General features: G+C 39.9%; 1 protein-coding gene across 1 annotated transcript in view; it reads right to left on the reverse strand.

Annotated features, from left to right (window-relative positions):
• Positions 1–4672: 4672 nt before the first annotated feature.
• SLC9A9 (solute carrier family 9 member A9) overlaps positions 4673–21174 on the reverse strand; it is a 218327-nt gene continuing 201825 nt past the window's right edge. The window contains exons 15-16 of the mRNA XM_076341008.1: positions 7553–7658; positions 4673–6464 (exon numbers count right to left, since the gene is read on the reverse strand). Of these exons, the coding sequence (XP_076197123.1) occupies positions 6243–6464; positions 7553–7658 (328 nt within the window). The 3' untranslated portion in view covers positions 4673–6242. The remainder of the gene's footprint in view (positions 6465–7552; positions 7659–21174) is intronic.

Genomic DNA, 21174 nt, shown 5'->3' on the forward strand with positions numbered 1-21174 from the left:
TGAGCACTTGCTCTTAACTTTACTAGCCATAGTGAAGTGCCCAAAGGATATTGCAGTGTGTTTGACCCACCTGTCTTTGGGTGTGATCTCTACTTGGGGTAGAAGTTATATAGTTCATGCACTCTTGCATCATATTGGTTTCTCTTCGAAGAACTATTAAAATTGTGTTGGGTGTGGATATCATGTGAAGGGGGAAAGGACTTCATAAAAATTTTGCTAGCCCAAGGGGTGGGGAAAGTTTTTGTCTTAAAATAAAGATAAACCAGAGAAGGTGAAAGAGACAACTTGGTGGAAAAAAAATGAATAGCTGGTGAAGGAGGGAGAGATGAAATAAGGAAGACTGAAGAACTTATATCTTCAGTTGTTTTTCCACACTTCTGCAAATATCAGGCTTGTGTTGCTTTTATTGCTTTGCTAACAGTGCGATTAGCCTTTCACCTTGGGTCCTTTTTCTTCATTTTCTTTAAATTTGGTCAACCTTCAGCTGGCAGTGGTGGCTCCCTTTAGGCCTGTGGAATGCCTAAGTTTTTACGGTGCAGCAGTATTGTCAGGGACACGGCTTGAGCAAAGATTTTAGGGAGTGTTCTTCAAGCTAATTCTTAGTTTCTCACACTACTGGCAAATACTTAATTTGGGTTGTAGTCTGCAGTTGCTATGAATATCTTTATGATCTTTTTCAATTTGAATATCTTCTTTGCACTGATTCTTTCCGCCCCCTTGCTCCCCCTCTTCCTTCCTTCATCATTCATTTACTCATTTCCTTTTTTTCTCTTACATTTTCATTTCCAGTCAGGCATGTATTCTAAAGTACTGGGTTATACTTAGAAGGTACTGTACCTCTGGAATAAGAAATCTCATTATGCTTATGGGATATTATCCTATTTCACCTGACTTGTGTATAACTTGTCCTAGGCCTGCATAATGCCTAATATCATGACATAAGGTTATTTCTTTCAGTGTTTAGATTGTTAGGCTTAGTGCTCTCTCTAGTTTCAAATCCTTGCTGAATAAAGTACCAGTATTTTATTTACGTCCATCTGCCTTTGCTGTAGCACACACAGGAGGAGACAGTTATGTGGTAAAGGATGATGTTAGAACAGTAGCTGGAAAACACTCCTGGGTATTCTCTACTGCTTCTGGCACCAGAATTTCAAGCCCTGCTGGGTCTTCAGAAGGATGATGTTAATTTGACTTGCTCAGATTTGAGATCCTCTGAGGCCTGAAACGATATTTGGTCTTCCGTACCTCAGATCTGATTTTTGCAGGGGAATACTGTTGACCAGTGACACTGAATTTGGTGGGGAAAATGTTGCCTCTGCTCCGACAGAGGTGAAAAAAGGTTTATTTGTGAGCAGAATCATTCCTGTTACACATATCATACAGCAGAGCTTGTGCAGCACTCGCTGCATCCTCTGGTGTGCAGAGGGAAGACTGCCCAGAGCCAGGGTGGGCTGGTGTGGGAGGAAGCCAATGTGGCTGTTAACAGTGGGAAAGCTGGAAGGGTGTAATTGGAAACATGAAGACTGCGTGTGTTTTTTTCCTGCAGAATTCTGTGGAAGTTATGAGGCAGTCTTGGCTGGTGGCTTTTCTAGGCTGGTGGCTTTTCTAGCAGTGCAGCTGCAGTGGGCCCATGCTGATGGTGCCAAGGGGGCTGTTAGGAACAGAGCCAAAGTTGGAGATGGAGACTTGACGCGCCTTGGGTTAACTGTAGGAAAGTCCCTGTGCAAGTCCCTGTGCTTTTCATATGGGAAAGACAAACCTGGGCCATTGATTGGCACCATGGAGCTGACAGATGTGATATTCTGCTTTTTGAAGGATTTGTCTGTGCTTCTTAACACATGCCAGGATGTCCAGTAGGTTGTTTTAAATCTGGAAGCGTGACTTGCACCAGCAGGCTGTTGAAGGGGATATTTGCTTGGCTGATGTCCATCATTGCACTAGGCTGTCCTATTCCTTTAATCACTTGAAAGGGACGAATAAAGAGAAAGACAAATACTGCATTGGCAGGCAAAGTTTTCTTTCACGCTGTTCAGAAACGTGCACTCCAGGATGTGTTTACGATGTAAAAAATGTATATATTAAAAAAAACCCCCAATGCCAAACAAAACCAAAACAACAAACAAAACATTCAAGGAAAAACATGTTCAGGTGTTTTGTCTAACTCTCCTGAATATCTACCTTAAAAACTAATAATTGAGCTAAAGGAGGGAGGGGATTTCATGATCTGAAAATTGACTGGTATTGGGACCAAGGCTGTGGGTTGAACTAACATTTGCTTAGGAAACTTGGATCAACTGGAGAGTTTTCAAGTTCTGAAAGACTGTTTATAAAATAAAAATGTTGACAAGTCTTTTACAGCTCACTGAGCAGAACTCATGTCTGTTGGGATTATGTTGCCAGAGATGAGCTCGCTTGCGTTAAGTTATTTAAAATGCTCAGAACTGGTTTGCTTTAAGATGTTGAAAAGGGCTATTTTCTGTTTCGCTAGAAGGAAAAAGGGGAAAAACAACTTTGTCTTAAGAAGAAGTGGTTTCTAATCTCTAAAGCGGGTATTCAGGGTATTTTCTTTGTTCTCTGAAGACTGTAATTAATATTTGTATCACAAGAATTCTCAATGTCTGGAAACAAAGAATTTTGAAAGCACATGTGTAATGCTCATGTGCATCTGAAATACTTATGTATATCGCTGCATTTATGTTGTACCCAAATGTACACAGCAATCGGGATGTTACAGGCTCAGCATTACTTGGGGGTTGTTAGCGAAATACAGACCAGCTTTCAAAAGGGAAGAAAGACTCACTGTACAGACTGTCTTCAGCCCAGCAAGGCATGTAAGTAAGTTGCTAGGTGGAAAGGGCGTGAACTGCTCTCATGACTTCAATGCAATTAGTTTAGCGGCTTAAGTTATGCACAGGGTTAATCAGCGTGCTGAAGAGAGCCCTAATGGGATTACTGTGGAAAAGTTTGAGCTTCTAACACAGCAACATAAATGTTTGCTTCCAATGGCCCCTGCTTTCGGTGAGGTTACCAAATGTTGCGCTTCTCTGTGAAAGTTATCGTAGCGACCTGATATTTTTAGTACAGTGTCTTTTTTGGACTGGCTCTGCTGTATAGCCAGGATTCATTCTGCTGCTTCCAACCTTAGCCAAATGCTCTCTGCAGCTCAGTGTGAAATTTCAGTTATTACTTCTGAAACCTGAAAGGTTTAGCAATATTGCAGATTTCCATCTTTCCTAACATTTTGGCCTTCATACTGAGTATGCAGTCACTACATTTTGACAACATATTTTACATTTAATTTTCCAAGCAGTGTTTTATTAGATTAACTCAGGAAGAATAGGCTCACATTTATCATGAGTGACTTGCACGTTCAGTCAAACACTCTGTGATATTGAGTAGTTTAAATCTCCAGCGCATGAACTGTAAATTAACATTAAAGGTCTCTCTTAACATCCATTACTCTCTTTAAACAGTCGTGCGGAATTACTAGTTGCCAGTAATTTCTCCTTGAATACAAATATATCATCTGTTCTAATGTTGTTTTAACTCTCTTGATCTGCATGTCATGAAAAGAATATCTTAAAATTAGGAAATGGCAAGGCTGAATAGTGTAATGGATAATTGAGACTTTTATTGCCATTTAGTAGAAGTTTCGGGTTTGCTTGCAGCTCAAACTACCACTTTTCCTAAAAGCCAGTGATACTTTGGTTGCTGAGCATGGTCCCAGAGGATAAATGCCTATCCTGCTGGGACCACTGATTCAGCCTCTTGACAGTCTTGGCGTAAGAATCTGACCTGTGAAGGTGTGAAGTATGCACTCTTCTGTTGCAAGAGGTGACTTTCTTTATCGAGTAAAGTAGCCCTTTAAGGCATCTAGGCAGAACAGTGTGGAGAGTATTCACTGCAGACTCTTTTTTTTTTTTTTGATAAACAGAGAATTTCAGACCCCAGAGCTCTCCATTTATCACATTGCACAAGTGTGAGAAATTTGGACATAGGCACAATAAATAAATCAGGAAAAACCCCCAGAGTATGCTGCAGGATGCATTTCAGAGTAGAATCTAAGAGCAGAAGTGTTGGTGAAGAGCTTGTTGTTTCCAGTTCATGTAGCAGTTGTGAAAAACAGCTTTGCATCTTCATAATACTGCAGCAGTTTATTGATTTGCACTACAGTCTAAGGGCTGGGATCCGTGCTTCCCAAGGAGCTTAGGAAGCCTGGTGACATGCACTCAATACTTCTGAAGATTGAAATCGGAAACTCTGGCTACTGAAATCAGGACTCTGTTAGTAACCGTCCACGATGATACCTTCTCACTGTGGTGCTGCATATACACCTCACGGTAGTGTGTCTCTACCTGCTTGTCCTGCCTCCTGTTGTCTTTGCTATCTCCCGCTGCATGCTGTAGGGTGCGCAGGCCGTAAAACCTTACCTCCTCATCCATTCTCCATCCCTTCTTGCAATGTGCTGCACATCTTTTCCCACCTCATGCAGCTAAACGAGGCAAAGCAGGGAGTTGGAAATTCGTTAGTTCTTCTCAGAACTTGTTATCGTGCCTGAATATTATTTGTTTTAAACCACATGGGGATTAAGAGCCTTTAAAGTTCCTTGATTAGTGTTTAGGGGAAAACAAAATGCCAGTTTAAGCTTCTGATCTTTCGTAACAGCATAGAGAACTCCAGTGTTTAAATTTATGCTTAAAACAGCTGTTCTAGAGTCACATTTAACAAGAAATTAATTAGCCTGGAAAAGAATGACTAAAACTTGATTATATTTAAGTTTGTATTTCATCTTCCATCTGTGGTGAAATCAAGAACTATTCAGCTTTATGATCATTCACGGAGATGACTTGATTTTTTATTCTTATAGATTACAAATTTCTTGCTTGCTCATTGTCTTTGTATATTAAGAATGACCTTATTTTAAAAACTCCTCATGGTTTAACTTTCTTAGTAGGAACGCTATCATGCACAGTTAGTGGAAACTTCTGCAGTGAGAAAAGGCACGTGCTCTAACAACAAAAGCCTGGCTCTATCCCTGTATTTGCATTACTTAGCTGATATGTGCAAAAGCTGATCTGTGCTAATACTTGATAATAGTATATGGCAGCTAGCTGTACGTACGGTTGACTAGTTGTTTATTCGGTTACTGCATTTACGCAGACACAATTAATACTTTCATACCTAAACTCTCCTCTTGGTTTTTTGTGTTTTTTATATCTAATCACTGCTGTCCTCATCACTAGTGTGATATTGAGTGCCCAGCATAAATAGAGAGACCGACAAATTTATCCTTGGAGCAGCCAGTCTTAAGATATAGCTGTTTTGCAGAAATTTTTGATTAGAAACAACTCACTTTCCTTGAACAATAAAAAACGAAGCAGTCAATTTCTTCAATCAAAGAATGATCTTGCAAAACGACAAAACTTTTCCCAGCATGTAAGCTTTGTGTGCTGCGAAGCTGTAATGACAAATGCCTTGTGGAATAAGTGCTGTTTAGTGGTCACGCCCCTTGAGTACAGCAATAGCAGGGGGTCTTTTGCTGATTTCATAGACTTCAACGTCTCCTACTATCAACGTTCAGTTTGTGGCAGCCTGGTGCAACCCTATATGGACTAGGCTATCGGGTGCATTTAGAAAGCAAATGTTGGGCTGGTTGTCAGGAAAAGTCCGTACTGTGAGTGTGATGGAGCTTGATCTATCAAGACTGAGGTGCTGCAATGCATGTTTTAAGTATTTTTAGATCACATACTCATTGGACAAAGAATCTTCTGCTGCTTCCTTATAAATTTAATAGCTACTGGAGTAGTAGCTTTCTGTGGATCTGTTCAGGACCAGCTGTATAAAAAGTGCTGTCATCATGTAAGCATGAGTATGTTAGGAAGCTATTTCTCTCCATTCAAGCTGACTAAAGACTATAAGCAACATTCAAAGGCCTGTGTACATGTGAGGGGCATGGTACAGTCAAGCGCTATCTGAGACAACACATGACTGTAATGGATTTACAGTGGGCTGGCAGCGCCCTACATCTTTTTGTTAAAAACTGCTGCAGTCAGAAAACCTGCATATTGTAGCAGCTATATGGATGATGGTAAACTCTTCCCTGGGAAAACAGGCATTTAGTTGGTAAAACCTAAGTTTTCTTCGATTTTTCTGCTTAGTACATTTTCTAGCCTCTTGTTCACGTAGTAGTATCTCTTATTTCTTGGTTTTAGTCTTATTTCTTGTGATTAACATTACACTGTTCATGCTAATGAATTCATCTGGGGTTGACCTGCAGTGTGTTCAAGCTGGAGTTTGTACCCTCCTAATCCTAGGTCTCCTTCATGAATATCTTCCTTGCCTGTAGCCTGGGTGGAGCCTGTTCTGTCCTGCGCTGGCACTGGTATGTGAGCAGATGATTCATAGTTTTCAGTCAATTCGTCATTATTTATGATATAATCTGTGTCTTCATCCTTCAGTTGATCCTGTATTCAAACAAACAAACAAAAAAATCAGTGGAAGGGAGACTCTTGAGGAGGATTTTTGTTAAAGCTTAAATGAAGAACAAATCTGATGCAATTCCACTTTCATTTTATTTCATTATTTGCTTATTTTATTCAGGTGTTAATTTACCATCTTGATGTTGATTAAAACAAATAGCTGCTTACTATGTTCTACTCTCGAGCAGTGTTGAGAAACATAACCTACCCTTCAGATCTTTAAGATAACTTCAGTGCTTAAGTATCACTGGTGGATAGCCAATACTTTCAGCATCTGGCTAAATTATTTAGAACATGTCACTCATATTTGAAGCTCACAATATCAGTGGCCTGCCCTGGTTTCGGCTGGGATAGAGTTAATTTTCTTTCTAGTAGCTGGTACAGTGCTGTGTTTTGGATTTAGGATGAGAATAATGTTGATAACACACCGATGTTTTAGTTGTTGCTGAGCAGTGCTTACACAGGGTGAAGGCTTCTTCCTGCCTCTCACCCCACCCCACCAGCGAGCAGGCTGGGGGTGCACAAAAGTTGGGAGGGGACACAGCCGGGACAGCTGACCCCAGCTGACCAAAGGGATAGTCCACACCGTATGACGTCGTGCTCAGCACGTAAACTAGGGGAAATGCTGGCCGGGGGTCTGCTGCTCGGGAACTGGCTGGGCATCAGTCAGCAGGTGGCGAGCAACTGCATTGTGCATCACTTGTTTTGTATATTCTATCATTATTTTCCCTTTCTTTTCTGTCCTATTGTCTTTATCTCAACCCATGAATTTTACCTTCCCCCCCCCCCCCCCTCAATTCTCTCCCCCATCCCACTGCGGGGAGGAGCGTGGGGGGAGTGAGTGAATGGCTGCGTGCTGTTTAGCTGCCTGCCGGGTTCAACCACAACATGGCCATTCTTGAAAATGTAGCCTGGACCTTCCAAGACCTCTCCTCCACAACCCTGAAGAAATTGTCTAATTCTTAGCCTTAAAAGTAATAAGCTTTGGAAAAGTGACTTTACCAAAGTGTTTCATTGAGTATGGTGGGTTTTGGATTACACCTTAAACACAATTAACCAAGCTCGGTACTTACGCCATACGCACTGGGGCTGGTCAGAAGCCTGGCAACAGGATTACACCATTCAGGCAATGTCGTTGTGAGAGGTGGACCGGTGTGGGTTAAGATAGGTTTTAGGTATCTGTGAAGTTTGTTAAAGAATATTTCCCATACAGATATTGATACTAACATGCTTCTCTATTACACAAAGAAATTGCATTTTCAAGCGTAAGGGAATCATCTAACTGAATGGAAACATAGAAAATACCGCTCTTTACCTACCCGTTACTGCATACATTCACCCGTCACCAGCCCTGCCTAATGTCTTTCAGTAACAACAACAAAAACCCAAAACCACTTGATGGTCAAAATCTGTCTTGAGGGATGCCAGAATGGCTGAAGGCGATGTTGTGGGATACATAAATGCAGTAGGAGCTGGAAGAGAGGAAAAGTGCACTAGATAATCCTGTTTACTGTTCTCATCTACTGTTTGCTGTAAGTGTGATCTCTTTTGCAGTTTTAACAGGAAACAATTTAAGATGCAGCTGTATCAGCTACTTTGTGTAAGAACAGCAGCGAATGTTTTATTAAACACAAATACTCAGCCTTTTGTAAAATCTGTGCATTTCTTCAATAGGCAAAGTATATTTCATCAAATATTAAGTTTCTTTATTGCTAGGAGTGTGCATAAGTTGTTCTCTGTAATACTTTATTTTCAGCATTCAATGCATTTGTTTTACACTTCATACATCAATGCCCCTTTATATACAATTATGTAAATAAGTTAGGAACAGGCTTTATGCTATTGTCTCACACCTGTCTTTCCAATCTTTTCATCTAAAAGTGCTTTATTGAGATAAAAGAAAAACCTGCTCATCTTGAGCAATTATATCATCCTCTATCTGTCAATAACAGCTCTCCCATGAGTCCCTCAAGTTGACTTATCTTCTCTGCTACTTTTACTTGCAAAGTAATTTTCAGTGTTCTTTGGGAAGCAGGTCTGTTAGCTATTTTTGCTGCTAGGGGAAATTTGCTTTATTGATTGTCGTCCCACTTTCTCCCCCCCCAGCTCCTTTCTCTCTTTCTTGCGTGTGCTCTCTCCCTCACTCTTTCTCTCTCTCTGCCTCCTTAAAGAAGAAAGGAACAAATGTAAAACTGAGTAGTGATTCGAGCTCTGCGGCAATATTGTAGAAATACCGAGTAAGTACGTGGGTCTTAAACCTAATCATTCCAGTGCCTCTTTCTTTCATTATTGGTTGTTTATGGTATCGCTGTTTTACACACAAAGCACAAATTATGTATCCTGAAGAAACTGTTATGTAAACCATCCCTATCTCAGTTACAGATCGAAAGGCTAAATAATTTGCTCCCCTGTCCTCTACATTACAGCCATGGAAGTTGTTCTATAGTATCTGGGTTTTGTGTGTGTGCGTGTTTTTGTGTATCTTTAAAAAATTAAATTGCATCTGTCAGCAGATTGTGTGATTCCTTCATCCAAAGTCATATACTGAGTTAGTGTGAAAAATGAATTATGAGTCTACTTAAAAAAAATTTGTAAGATTTTAATAGAAATTCTTACCAGAACCATGACCAAGGTGAGAATCTCATGAGATCAAAAGTTTAGATCCTCTTGCTTCTGTAAGAGTAAAATCAAACTGAACAATCCTTTTCTGATCCACTCCCAATCTTATTTGAAACCTCAAGAAAAAAAACCCCTCCAAAGTGCCAAGCAGTTAAGAGATATTATTAAAAAGCAATGTATAAAAGCCATCAATTAGAGTTGTTTTGTTTTCAGCACTTCAGAAAAACCCAATTAAAAGGCCAAAAATGGAAGTAGGAGCCTAATTCTAGGTTTTTAATCTTTGGAAATATTGGCTTTGTTAGTACAAACAACTTGAATTGTTTGAACTGAGTTGTCAGACCTAGCATGAAAAATACTGGCTTGTAGCGGAAGTTGCACTTGATTATCCTGATTTCTGTCTGCTCTGTTCTTGTATTCTCTTCCAGAATAAGTAACTGAAGGTGAATGTTACTCTGCATTTCCTCTTCAATCTGATGATCTCTCAGCTAGCCCTTACTTCTAAGCAGCCTTATAACTTTATAATGAGCTTTATAGTGCTCAGTCAAAATTTGAGTCGTTTTCCTCCCATGCTTGCATGAAGCCCAGCGCCACATCAGAGAGGAATAGGCGGTGCATGCTGAAACAGGCAATCTGTGTGGCTGCCACAGCAGTCTTCAGTCTTTCAAGCCACCACCATGTTTAGCATAAACTTTGTATGTTTGTACACCGATGTCTTTAAGTTGAGTGGTGGCTTCATTTTGGGCTGCAACAGGTCCTCTAAGTCCCCTTCCTTTTGCACTTGTTCTAACATGTTCGTTGGGTATTGTCCATGCTTCTGCTTTGGAGCCTCTTGAGATGCAGTTTAAAGTGAAGACAGTCGTCTTCTGCTTGTTGTGATGCTTCTGATTCTGTAATAAATTATTTACCTCTTTTGTTTCTTATTTAACTAGTTATTCAGCCCACTAAAGGAACTTAAATTGCACTGGCCTATTTTTCATTGTTTTAATAACCTATGCCATAAATGTTTCCTCTTTATTGTTGACACAGTTGCTTTATAGTATTACAGACATAATCACATTATTTAGTGCAGCATGAAAGAGGAATTCTAATCCATGCGCAGTGCTGGCATTTCAAAAGTATATCAGACATGGGTCTACAGCGTTTTAAGGCTGGCAAGAAGTCTTATCACACTCCAGCTGCTCTGGTTGCATCTCCCACTATCTCCAGGGAGAAATAATTTAAATAGTGTAATAGAAAAAGGTAGATTTTGCACTAAGGCTGCTTTAAAAATTGGAAGAAACTAAGTGTAAAATTCTTAGCAGAACTCGGGAATTGCTGCCGAACCAAACTCATGCCTGCCTAAATTAGGGATAGGGAAAAGATAGCAGGAAAACATTGTTATCAGTCAACCCGCTTCTAGATTTGCCCTTCAGCCCTCCATGGGCAGAACAGCCCACCTGCATGTCTCAGATTCTACACCATACAATATACTGTGTTAAAGAACATTATTAATATTGTAAAGGTGGTAACTTCTAAGTTGGGAAACCGAATTCAGGATGCCAGTATACGCACATGTATAAATTTTAATGCGTGTACAGTGCTGGCACGTTAGCATGCCTTTACTTTCACAATCAAATACCGATTTTTCCATTGACTCCCCACATCTCCAGGCTTCTACTCTCAGTTCACGTGCCCAGAAATGTTTACCCTGGGTCCCCTCATTGCTATTTGAACATCCCTTTGCCCAGGCAGTTCCAGTCTTCCCTCCCCACTAGCCAGGCACAGTTCCTCTCCCTTCCTCTCTCACTGACGCCAGACTCAACATCGAAATCTGTTTACCCCTTCCCGATTCAGCTTCCGTCTCTTCTGAGTTTGGCTCATATGATGTCCTCTTCTGCACTGCCCAGCAATAAGCAAAGAAGGCAATGCCATTGCGGACAAGACAGTCGGCAAGTGTCTGAACAATGTAGCCTAAAGATGAACCACAGGCAGGCTGTTCGCTGGGGCTGATGTGGCTGAGCAATTCGAACAGGGGCTGAGGGAGGGTACAGCATGCTCAAGAGCAACAGGACCTTCAGAATTTAGCTCTTGGAGTTGAAGAGTTTGGTGGGGTTTTTTTTGAAGGTGTATGAATAGGCAATTTTTCAAAGTTACACAATGTGATCTAGCTTAGGCTGGAGTTTCAAAGAAATGGCAAAAGGCATCTCCAGGGTGGAATGTGAGGTCTTTGCTTCAAGTACAGTGCATTTAAAAATAATCTCTTGAGGATTTATTAGGAACAAACCCATGGAATTTCTTGATTTTTATTTCTTTCCCCAAAAAACATTATGCTGGTAACAAATATCTATTATGAAAATTTCCCTCCTTATATAGCTACTGTTTCACACAAATACAGGTAATCTGAACCGGAGTTTTCAAGGGAGAAGTCTCAGGTAATCTGGATGAGAAACACTACTGCCACCAGGCACATTGCAGCACATTTAGGATTTCCATTATGCAGAAAATTCTGAGATTTCAAAATAGTTTTTGCATCATATGAGGATGAAAACTCAGAATCTCAAAATTTCTGTTCTTCCAGCCAAGAAGCACCAAATGACCACACTTTGTTAAACTGACACGTTCTGTCCAAATCTTGAGAATGTTGGTAAAATCACTGTTTATCTTTTTGATAAATGGCGTTAGCATGTTCAAAGAGGGAAAAATATTCTGGCAGAGATGTTGTGGCGGTTTTCACTCAGACTTAAAGGAGGTTCACTTTTCTTTTGCTGGAGGAACAAAGTCCTAGTACAACTGTTATGCTTTTCAGCAGAGCTGTAGTAACTGCCATGCCCTCAATTTTAGTATACTTGACTAGAACTTTTGTGAGAGAAATAACCTGTAATTTGGGAAAAAAAACCCCAAACCCAAAAACCAACCCCCAACAACAAAAAAACCAAAACCGCTCCCGGCCGCCCCCCCCCCCCCCCCCCAAAAAAAAAAACCCTACAAAAACAAAAAAAACCCAAAAAAACAACCAACAACCATGAGCAGAAGATGTGGCCACAGTTAGAAATACATATGGCAGCTCTGCTCCAGCTCCGTAAAGCCCTGTATTTGGCCCAGAAGGTGTCTTGCCTTTTGCCTCATCGCATAATGGGGGCTTCTGTAACTCAAGGTAATCCCATCATCCCCAAAGGCAAATGTGCTCACGCTATAATATTTGCTATTAAAAAGCTCCAAAGTACAGGAATTCTTGTGATACTAGTCAAAATTACATATAGCGATTTTTCTAGAGACTATTTTCCTATAATCAAACTGTGCTATAAATACACATTTGTTAAAAATACGTTATTTAATGTTCTATTGCTAGGTGCTATATTTCTGCTGTAGGCATAAGTCTCTAGAGGTAAATGTCACCCCTCCCAGAATCCTTCCTTTGTGCAATGTTTTTAAGATTTCTTGAGGTTTGCAGCCTTTTGTTTTAAAGTGTCCCTTTCGTGAATATTTTTATTTAAGTCTGAGTTTGTAAATTAGTTATGTCATGAGTTTAATATTACTCTTTGTTGTATTTATGAGGAAACATACGAGAGGTATCAAAGATGTCAGTTCTGTTCATTCAATCTATTTTCTGTAGTAAAGACAAATGATGTTTTGTTCGTTGGTAGAGTTTCTTTTTTCTTTTTTTCTCTTTTAGAGAGAATTATTTTGATGTTAGCTATGTGATAGCCTGAAGAGCAAACATTTCCATTTTGGCAGTGTTTGAGTTGGGAGCAGGCGAACCATGAAACTTTGATTTTCTGGCTAAGTTCTGCACGTGGCTGACTCCTTCTAACAGCTGACTGAGATTATTTGGTTACTTTATACAACAGCTTGTGTGCATGACTGAGCTGGTGAGGCACAGAGACATCTCCAGGTCTTAAGTACATGCACAGCAAATTAAAATCACCCAAAGGAGGAGAGGTTTTTTAGAGGGCTCTCTCCTCCTGACTCTTGCAAGAGAAGATGATGTCTTCTCCTGTACCATGGAATTTTTGTCAGAGGATGGGGAGTTATCAGTGTAGACTGGTTGAAAAGTACAGGGCATGATTATATTAGATTTAATTGTTATAATAACAGGTACGTTTTTGAAAAGACTGTGAGATCTACAGTGACTTAACGTGTAAAGATAACCTAGTCTGCGCTGTGGAGAAAGCTGAGAAGGAATCACTAAATCTGGTATAAATGATATTTTAACTTACAGTTGTTACTAGTGAATTCTGCTCTAGTTCTTTGTGATTCTTTCTTCTCTTTTTATGGAGTGGTTTGGAAAAAAAAATATTCCCATTACTGTTGTAATATACTAAGCAACTGAGATTAAATGGAATCATACTGTAGCCCTGTGAAGTCAAATCATCAGGTCTCTATTTTTTTTAATATTCATTATTTCTGTCTGTCTCTGTCTTTCTCAAGTCTGAGAGCAGGGAGGGTGGATGAAAATTGGTGGTAATAAAAACTAGTTCAGTGCATCCTTACAGGAAAATCTGTCTGAGTGTCAGACTCTAGAGCCAGATGTAGTGTCAGACCCAAAGAATTAACTCTGGCTTTTATGCAGAATACAGCTAAAAATTTGCTGCTTTCAACTTTGAAACTGGAAGCATCGCAGAGATGTGGGCAAAATGGAGGGAGTTAATAGAATTGATCTTAGGCCTTTTTATAGATAAGTAGCTGCAGGCTGAGAAGTGGCTTGTTCTCTAGTATGCACTAAGTAAAACGTCTTGGATATTTGCAGACAATGGGCTTCTCGTTGTGAGCTCACTGAAGCAGAGAAGAAAATTGAGATGTCTTACTCAAGTTATTTGAAGCCTGTTATATCCCGAATATAACACCTTCATGCAAAAAAAAAAAATCCAAGACACGAATGCAGACTTGCTTCTATAATTGATGAGCGGGTAATGCAGGTACTCTTGAAAACAGGGTAGGGCATGCAAAAGGATAGAAGAATACTCATATATAGAAGAATACTCATATAAGATTCAAAAGGAATATATGAACAGGCATATAACAATATAACATTAGAAAGAGCTTTGGAAGATGCAGACTATGTGAGGCAGCTAAAGAGAAGAAGAAAAAACCTCCCTGATATCAGTTGTATAACAACAAGGAAACGATCCTCTATCTAATAGAAAATGCCAACCAAATACAACCAACTAAAAAAAATGCACCAACAGACACACGTAGGGGTCAGCTACACACACAATGAAGAGAAGACTGTGTTGCGCTAGTGACATCGGCATTGGTGACATGCATGTGACTTTTCAGAAAAACGTGTGTGGCTGAAAGTTGACATCGTTGGTAGGATTCATCTCCCCTACCTTCAGACACCTTATAGTAGGATATCTGAAAGAAATCTAATCTACCAGTCTTTATCATCAATAAAGAGAAATGGCCAGATCCCAAGGCAGTTAGTCTCATCCTGCAGTGCTGGAGGTAATTGGAATAAATTGAAACTAGGATGAGTTTCTTTCTCTTTATTGACTATAAAAGAGTCTGAACAACTAGATTAGACTTAGCTGGCTAATAATTAGGTATCTAAAGTTTGAAACAAATCTCACTTCAGGACATAAGAAAACAGAACCCCTCAGGCAAAATGTAAGAAACCAAACACAACATTCTTCATACCAAGGAAACTAGGAGTGTATGAAAGGCATCCATTTTCATAATTAGGAAATACTGTATTAAATGCATTTAGAAGAAAAAAAGATAAAAAGAATATAAATTTCTGTGTAATAAATATGGCATCAAACCTAGCAGCAGAAACAAAACCTTTAAAATCACTAAGCTTGTGAAAACCTGAATGATCATGGAATTCATAAAAAGAAATTTCACCTCAGAGCAAACTTAAAAAGATTTTCTGGCATGTTTGAAGGCATACAAAACTTCTCAGGACATTGCCAAACTGTTCTACCTGTGGCTTGGCAACAGGGTTTCTTTTCCTGCAGAAAAGGGACTTCTGCATGTGGTACATCTTTAGCACGATTACAAAACTGGAGATACAACGGGCAGGAGTAAGTTAAATTATTGCATTGGAAAGGAAGAACACTGGTGTGACCTGGCTGTGCATAGACCCTTAAGGCCTTAAAAAGACTCTGATGCCAGCTGCCTCAGATGAGATCACTTTCAAGCTTTTCGCGTGAAGCACATTTGTTGTATAAAATGCTTCGGCCCTGGTACTGGCAGAGGGAACGAATGCAGAAGAGCAAGCAAGTTAGCAGGGATTTCTACACTTTGTGTGGGAGATTGTTTCATGAGAATGTCCTTGGCATCACCATCTGCCCGAGAAGTATTCCAGAAAACAGGTGTGTGAAGAATGAGGACTGGCAGCGGTTACGCGCCTTGCTAACGACAATCTAATACCAGTGGCACCACAAATATAATAATTTGCAAGATGCAGGGAGAGTAAACCTTAAAGATTAAATGCAGTAAAGTACAAGTACAAATTGGTTTTGATCAAATGAATTACTTCAATTGCATCATAGAGGAAGAGAGAAATGATCTGATCCAAATAAAGTGAAAGCTATAAAGCTTTTATATCTCATCAATGAATTATATCAGGTGCACCTACTAAGACAGATACTGAGGATAGCAATGGTTGCAGCGTCTCTACCCCGGGAGAGGAGAACTTGGGCACCAGGAGGATGGTGGAAGGAGTGGGTAGCAAGACAGTAACGTGAACAAGACTTTCCAAACAAGATGGGCATCATTCTGCTCAAACTAAAATACTGCAGTGAAAGCAAGGCAATAAAATGGCTGCTAGAACTTTGTAAGCAACAGCTGGAGTAATATTCTTGCTATGGCCCTCTGGTGACATGGATTGAGAGCTAAAGCCAGCGCACCAAAATTAAACTCAAATAGGAAAATAAGTATTTGGCATTTTTTCATGAAGTCAGATCAGATATTTCATCATTACGTAGATATAGCTGCACAATAAAATTTAAAATAGTTCACAGATCTGTGGAGACTGTTTTTGACAAATCTCCAGCTTCTGTGTTGTCAAGATTCAGAGGATGCTTTCACGGTTATAAAGGTACAACTTGAAAGGGAAATATGATGCCCTATGAGAAAATTCTGTAAAGAACTTCTTTTCTTGCACAATTTTGAAGGATGAGCTATGAATGTGGAGGAAGGCTTGGAGGGACAATGTGTCTTATATTCTGATGCTTGCTTGTGTTTGTAAAGATGCTAACAGAAACAGAGAAACAAAAGTGATAATTTACTATCTTTTAGGGGAAAAGAAAAAGAAGGATTATCTGTATCAAAATAACAAATCTCTCTTCCTCTATCAGAAGACTGTAGAATAAAGAGTAAATAAGGAGATGGGTGTCATGCCAGAAGGGAAGAGAACAGTAGCTCCAAAGAAAACGAAAATTCCGAGAAGGTTTTTTGAGGACTGGTTGGTACAGCAGTGAAGACAGACCAGAGAGCTATTCTCTTGGCCCAGCATGAGCGTGCGAACAGAACTGTGATAGGGATGCACATATCCCTGATAGAACATAAAAGCAGGGCGCCAAGGTGACCTGTGCTGGGTGAAGCCCGTGACAAAGCTGAGAGCAACAGGATAACATACAATGTATTAATGAAATTAATTATTGCTTATTTGTACAGTTGTGAGAAACCACACTCATTCCAGATACGGAAGTAGATTCAAAACCAGTGTGACAAGATCAGGACATGGTTTAGCACTCTTGTGGAGAAGTATTTTACTCAGTAATGTGTTGTACTTCTGGCTAGTTAGGTAATGAGTAAGAGGTGCTGGGAGTGACTTAAAAAAAGCAGTCTTTTAATCTCCCTATGCTGAGCTGCTGGGAGCAGGATAGCCTTTGTAAAGCCTTGTTAATAGAAAACTTGTTTAGTTTAATATATTTTCTGAGAATCTCCAGTCCTGTGAGCAAATTGGACCAAAAATTATGTCTTCAGGTTCTCCGGCAGCTTTTTCCTATGTGTAATGCATGTTATATGCACAGTTAGCTAGCTGGATGAGGTTGGAAGTCTCTAACAGGTTTGTGAAGAAAGCATATTAAGAAGTGGAGGGCTCAGTGTCGAGGAAGGGAAGACGTATAGCACAGGAACAGGTTCCGCTGTAATCCAAAGAAAGCAGCCTTCTGGCAAGCCAGATCTTTGCTTTCGTAAAGATATTTTAAAACAGGGAAAGACCAGTTAAAAAACCCTCATGATATAATGTTCCCTAAGAGGTGTGCAAATTTCAGTGCAAAGAACAATTGAGGATAATGAATTATGGCAGATATCCTAGCAAAAAAAAAAAAAAAGAAAAATTACTGAACAAGGATAATAGCTTTTGTACTGCTAGGAGTGAAAGAAATGTGAGGTATTTATCCTAATACTACAGTTTAAAATTCTAAATAGGTAAACCAGGATATTTCGTGTAGGAACAGTGGCAGATTAAAATAACAGTACAGAGGATACATATTAAAAGAGATCAAACTGCCTTTTGATCAGCAGAGAAGCTTATCAAATATAAAACAGAAACAGGAAAAACTAGCACTAGATTTCCAGTTGAGATAGTTTGTCTCACCGCTCCTATCGCCACACTAGTCTGGAGCAGGATAACCAAACTCTTAATATCGGTCGTTGCATGAAAGGCTTTCCTGCAAGCCTGTGAATGCTGGAGAAAAGTATGTTGAGTGAGGACAGCGTGCTGTGATGGAGAAAGTTTGAGACACGTGGGCCAGGGGGTCGGAGGGGTGGGAACAAGAGAGATTTTTGCAAGTGTGACAAGTGACTTTTATGGTTTGGTTAGAAATATAGTCGGGCAAAGGTGGAAAAATAAGATTATTTTTGCTAGAGTGAAGATTTGAAGGGGATATAGTTTTGCAAAGCTATAGTATTCCAGATGAGAAGCTGCAATGAGAATTTCTAAGCCTTTCTTCTGTTTTACTACATTTTTAAAGGAATGTGGGAACTTAGTGAAATTAAAAGGTGCTCACTTTCAGGCAAAGAGAAAGATGTATGATTTCACAGCAGGTGTTCAAGGTGCAGCAATCATTGCCTGTGATAAGGGAAGTGTGGTCTGATACTGTAAGAGAAGTACAGCTGTGCAAGCCAAGGCAAGGCGGGGTGCCAGACCTTAGGCCTCTGGGAGGGGTGAGGAAGTTCCCCCGCTTTTTTTCTGTACAACCCACAAGATGTTCTTGGAGGGTTTTATTTCTTCCATGTGCTGCTTGGAACATCAGCATGACGGTAAATAATGGATCTGCCACAGTACGAGGAAATCTGTGCCCTTGTAATGTTGTCATTGCTGTGTTTGGCTAAAGTATAAAATGCTTTTGTAATTCTTTTTAATGGATTATTTTGATGTGTTATTAGAGATGTTGCAGGTATTAGTCAGGCATCAGCTTCAGAAAGGTTAAGCCAGTCTCTTAAAGCTTGCCTACCTCACGTCTGACAGTTCATTGTGTTTCCAGTGAAAGATTCTGGAAACAGATTATGAAAGATATTTTTGTTTTAATTTGGCATCATTCCCTTCTATTTATTGGCGCAATACACTGCGCGCATGTACCAATGCTGGCACTGACCCAAATACAGGCAATAATAGAGGTGGGGAAAAGTACAGTACAGCATGAGTGAGCATGAGGTTTTCTCATTCTCAGTGTTTCATTACAGATGGAGAGGTCAGCTATTGGGGTTTCAGCCATGAGTTGCTCATAATACAAAAGCCAGCTATACCGTGCGTGAGCAAGTGTAGCTGTTCCGTGAATGTGATTTGGTTAAGAAACACATTCATTGAGATCGCTGATTTTCTTTTCCTTTCCTATCTCTGACAGCTCCTGCACTCGACCCCTAATCCAGATCTGATTTCAAAACTGCTTGCCACTCAGATCTCACTCTAATGGCTCGTTTCCAAATACCTTCACATTTTAATTGATTTAGACCTAGATTTGCGTTCAAAAGCCGAACTCTCTGCAGACTTATGCTCAGTTTATTTCCTTTTTTCACAGCTGCTATTTTCCCACATAAAACTGATGTAGTCACTTGCTTATCTTTTTTCTTTTTTTTTTTTTTCCTTGGTAGAGGTGTGGCCTGTTCTGATTCAGTGAACTCTAAAATTATTGCTTGGCTGTTGATGACAGCTTGGTTGGATGACAGCATTCGGATAGCTGAGCCCATTGGTCTGTTTTACCCCTGTGAGAGAGCATAAGAAGGAATTTGGTCACTTGAAGGCACTTGACTTCTCCAAGTTCTTCCAAAATTTTGTTGCGTGTAGAGGGGGCCTGTTTTCAGCAGCGCAGTTAACTCCCTCCAGCATGCTTACGTAGTTCTGCAGCCTGCTGTGGAAGGGAGGCAAAGCATGGTCCTTTCTTCTCTGGGGCTTCAGCTTTTGGGATTTCTGTTAGCAGCCTTGCTTGCTTTGGTTTCCGTGACTAAGACCTGGCAGATATCAAAATGACATCTAAGCCTGTGAGAGGAGTATGGATAGCCTGGCCCTGTAAGTAGCTCTTAGCCATGCCATTGCAGAAGATCAGTTAATTCAGTAGCAACCAGAGCGCTCTAGAGGACAGAAGATCAAGCAAAGAACTGAAATCTTGTCTGGACCTGCGTTTCTCAAAACGTGAAAAAGCTTTGAGCAGCGGCAGGTATGACATGCCTCCTGCCTTTCCTTATGAGCTAAGGCAATAGACCGGACTCACTGTGAGCAAGTGCGTGAACCGCAAGGGGTCCTGTAAGGTGTTTGGAAGTGAAAATCTGAATACAGCGTAGGTTAGTTTGACTTGCCCTTCTAACTGAGGTGGTGTCAGTTATGTGTGGTCTAAGGGCTGAATTGTTCATGTTGAACTATAAGAAGCTCTCGTCTAGAGCTTCACCATTAAGACTCCCAAGGCAAGGCATTCCTTGGCATGTCGACCAGTGACTGAGATCACGTAGTCCTCCAAGCCCCTGTCAGAGGTGTGCAATATTGTCACAGGCACCTGAATTAGGAAGGCTTTCCAGCACTCTGGTATGGACCACTACATCTAGATTTCCGTCTTGTTAATCAATAATCCAAATTGAAGGTCACCTATTATTTATTAGGAGGATGATAACCTCTAATAGATATTTTTTTAATCAAAATCCATGATGGTACCTTAAAAAACCCCCAAAACCCAACAAAACAAAAACCCCTAACCGAACCAAAAAAACCCCCAACCTCCCAAAAAACCTGTAGAAAGTGTGGAAACTTAAAACATATTGCTAAGCTCACTGGGTATCTTAGCAGTAGCAGTCATATTTTTGAGTACTTAATTTTATGTAACGCTGCAGTATAGAAATGGCTGGCATCAAGGTACTCTCTTAGAAGATACAGAGCTTGCAGTGCTGTACCGGGAAATGAGCTGCCTGAAAGGTTAAAGTCAAATTCTTCTAGGAAAACTGAAAAAGAAATAGACAAAAGGGTCAAATAAATGTTTTCGTTTTGCCAAAATTGGAAATTGTTACTATTTTGCACTAGAGATTGTTTAAATTTTCAAGAAATTATTTTAAACTAGACTACGTTTGTCTTCACCCTGTTTACTGTGGAATCTGGGGACTAAGTATCAAATAGGCTTAATATTGCAAATTGTCAAAAATTATATATATATAAAAAAAAGACCAGCCCAGCATTAGTGAAACATAATTAGTTTAAAATCACATAAATTTTAAAAATAAACTCTTATTTTCTGGTGTTTGGTACTAGAAACCTTCTCTGACCTCTGTAATATAGCCCTTGGAGATAGACCATTTTAGGCTGTATTTAGAACTTCTTTCCTGTGGCTTTCAAGGAAGAGAACTGTAACACAGTGACAATAACATCTATTTAACCTACATGTAAGGCTGTTGAGAATGTTTTTGTAGAAAATAGATCTTGTCAGACAAATCTAACTTTACCCTTGGATGACATTACAAGTTTGATAAAAATGGCCTGCATTTAATAAGCTTTGTTAAGGCATTTGGAATGGCATTATGATAAAAAATTAGCGCTCTACGGTATCAATAAGACATGCATTAAATTGATTAAGAATTGGACGGCTGATAGACCTGAAATAGTAATCGCCAGTGGAGAACTGCCATGAATTGGTGAGGTTTCAGAGGGGTCAATAGAAAATTTGCT

The sequence above is a fragment of the Aptenodytes patagonicus genome, chromosome 6 (genome assembly GCF_965638725.1).
Source record: "Aptenodytes patagonicus chromosome 6, bAptPat1.pri.cur, whole genome shotgun sequence".
Classification (NCBI taxonomy): domain Eukaryota; kingdom Metazoa; phylum Chordata; class Aves; order Sphenisciformes; family Spheniscidae; genus Aptenodytes; species Aptenodytes patagonicus.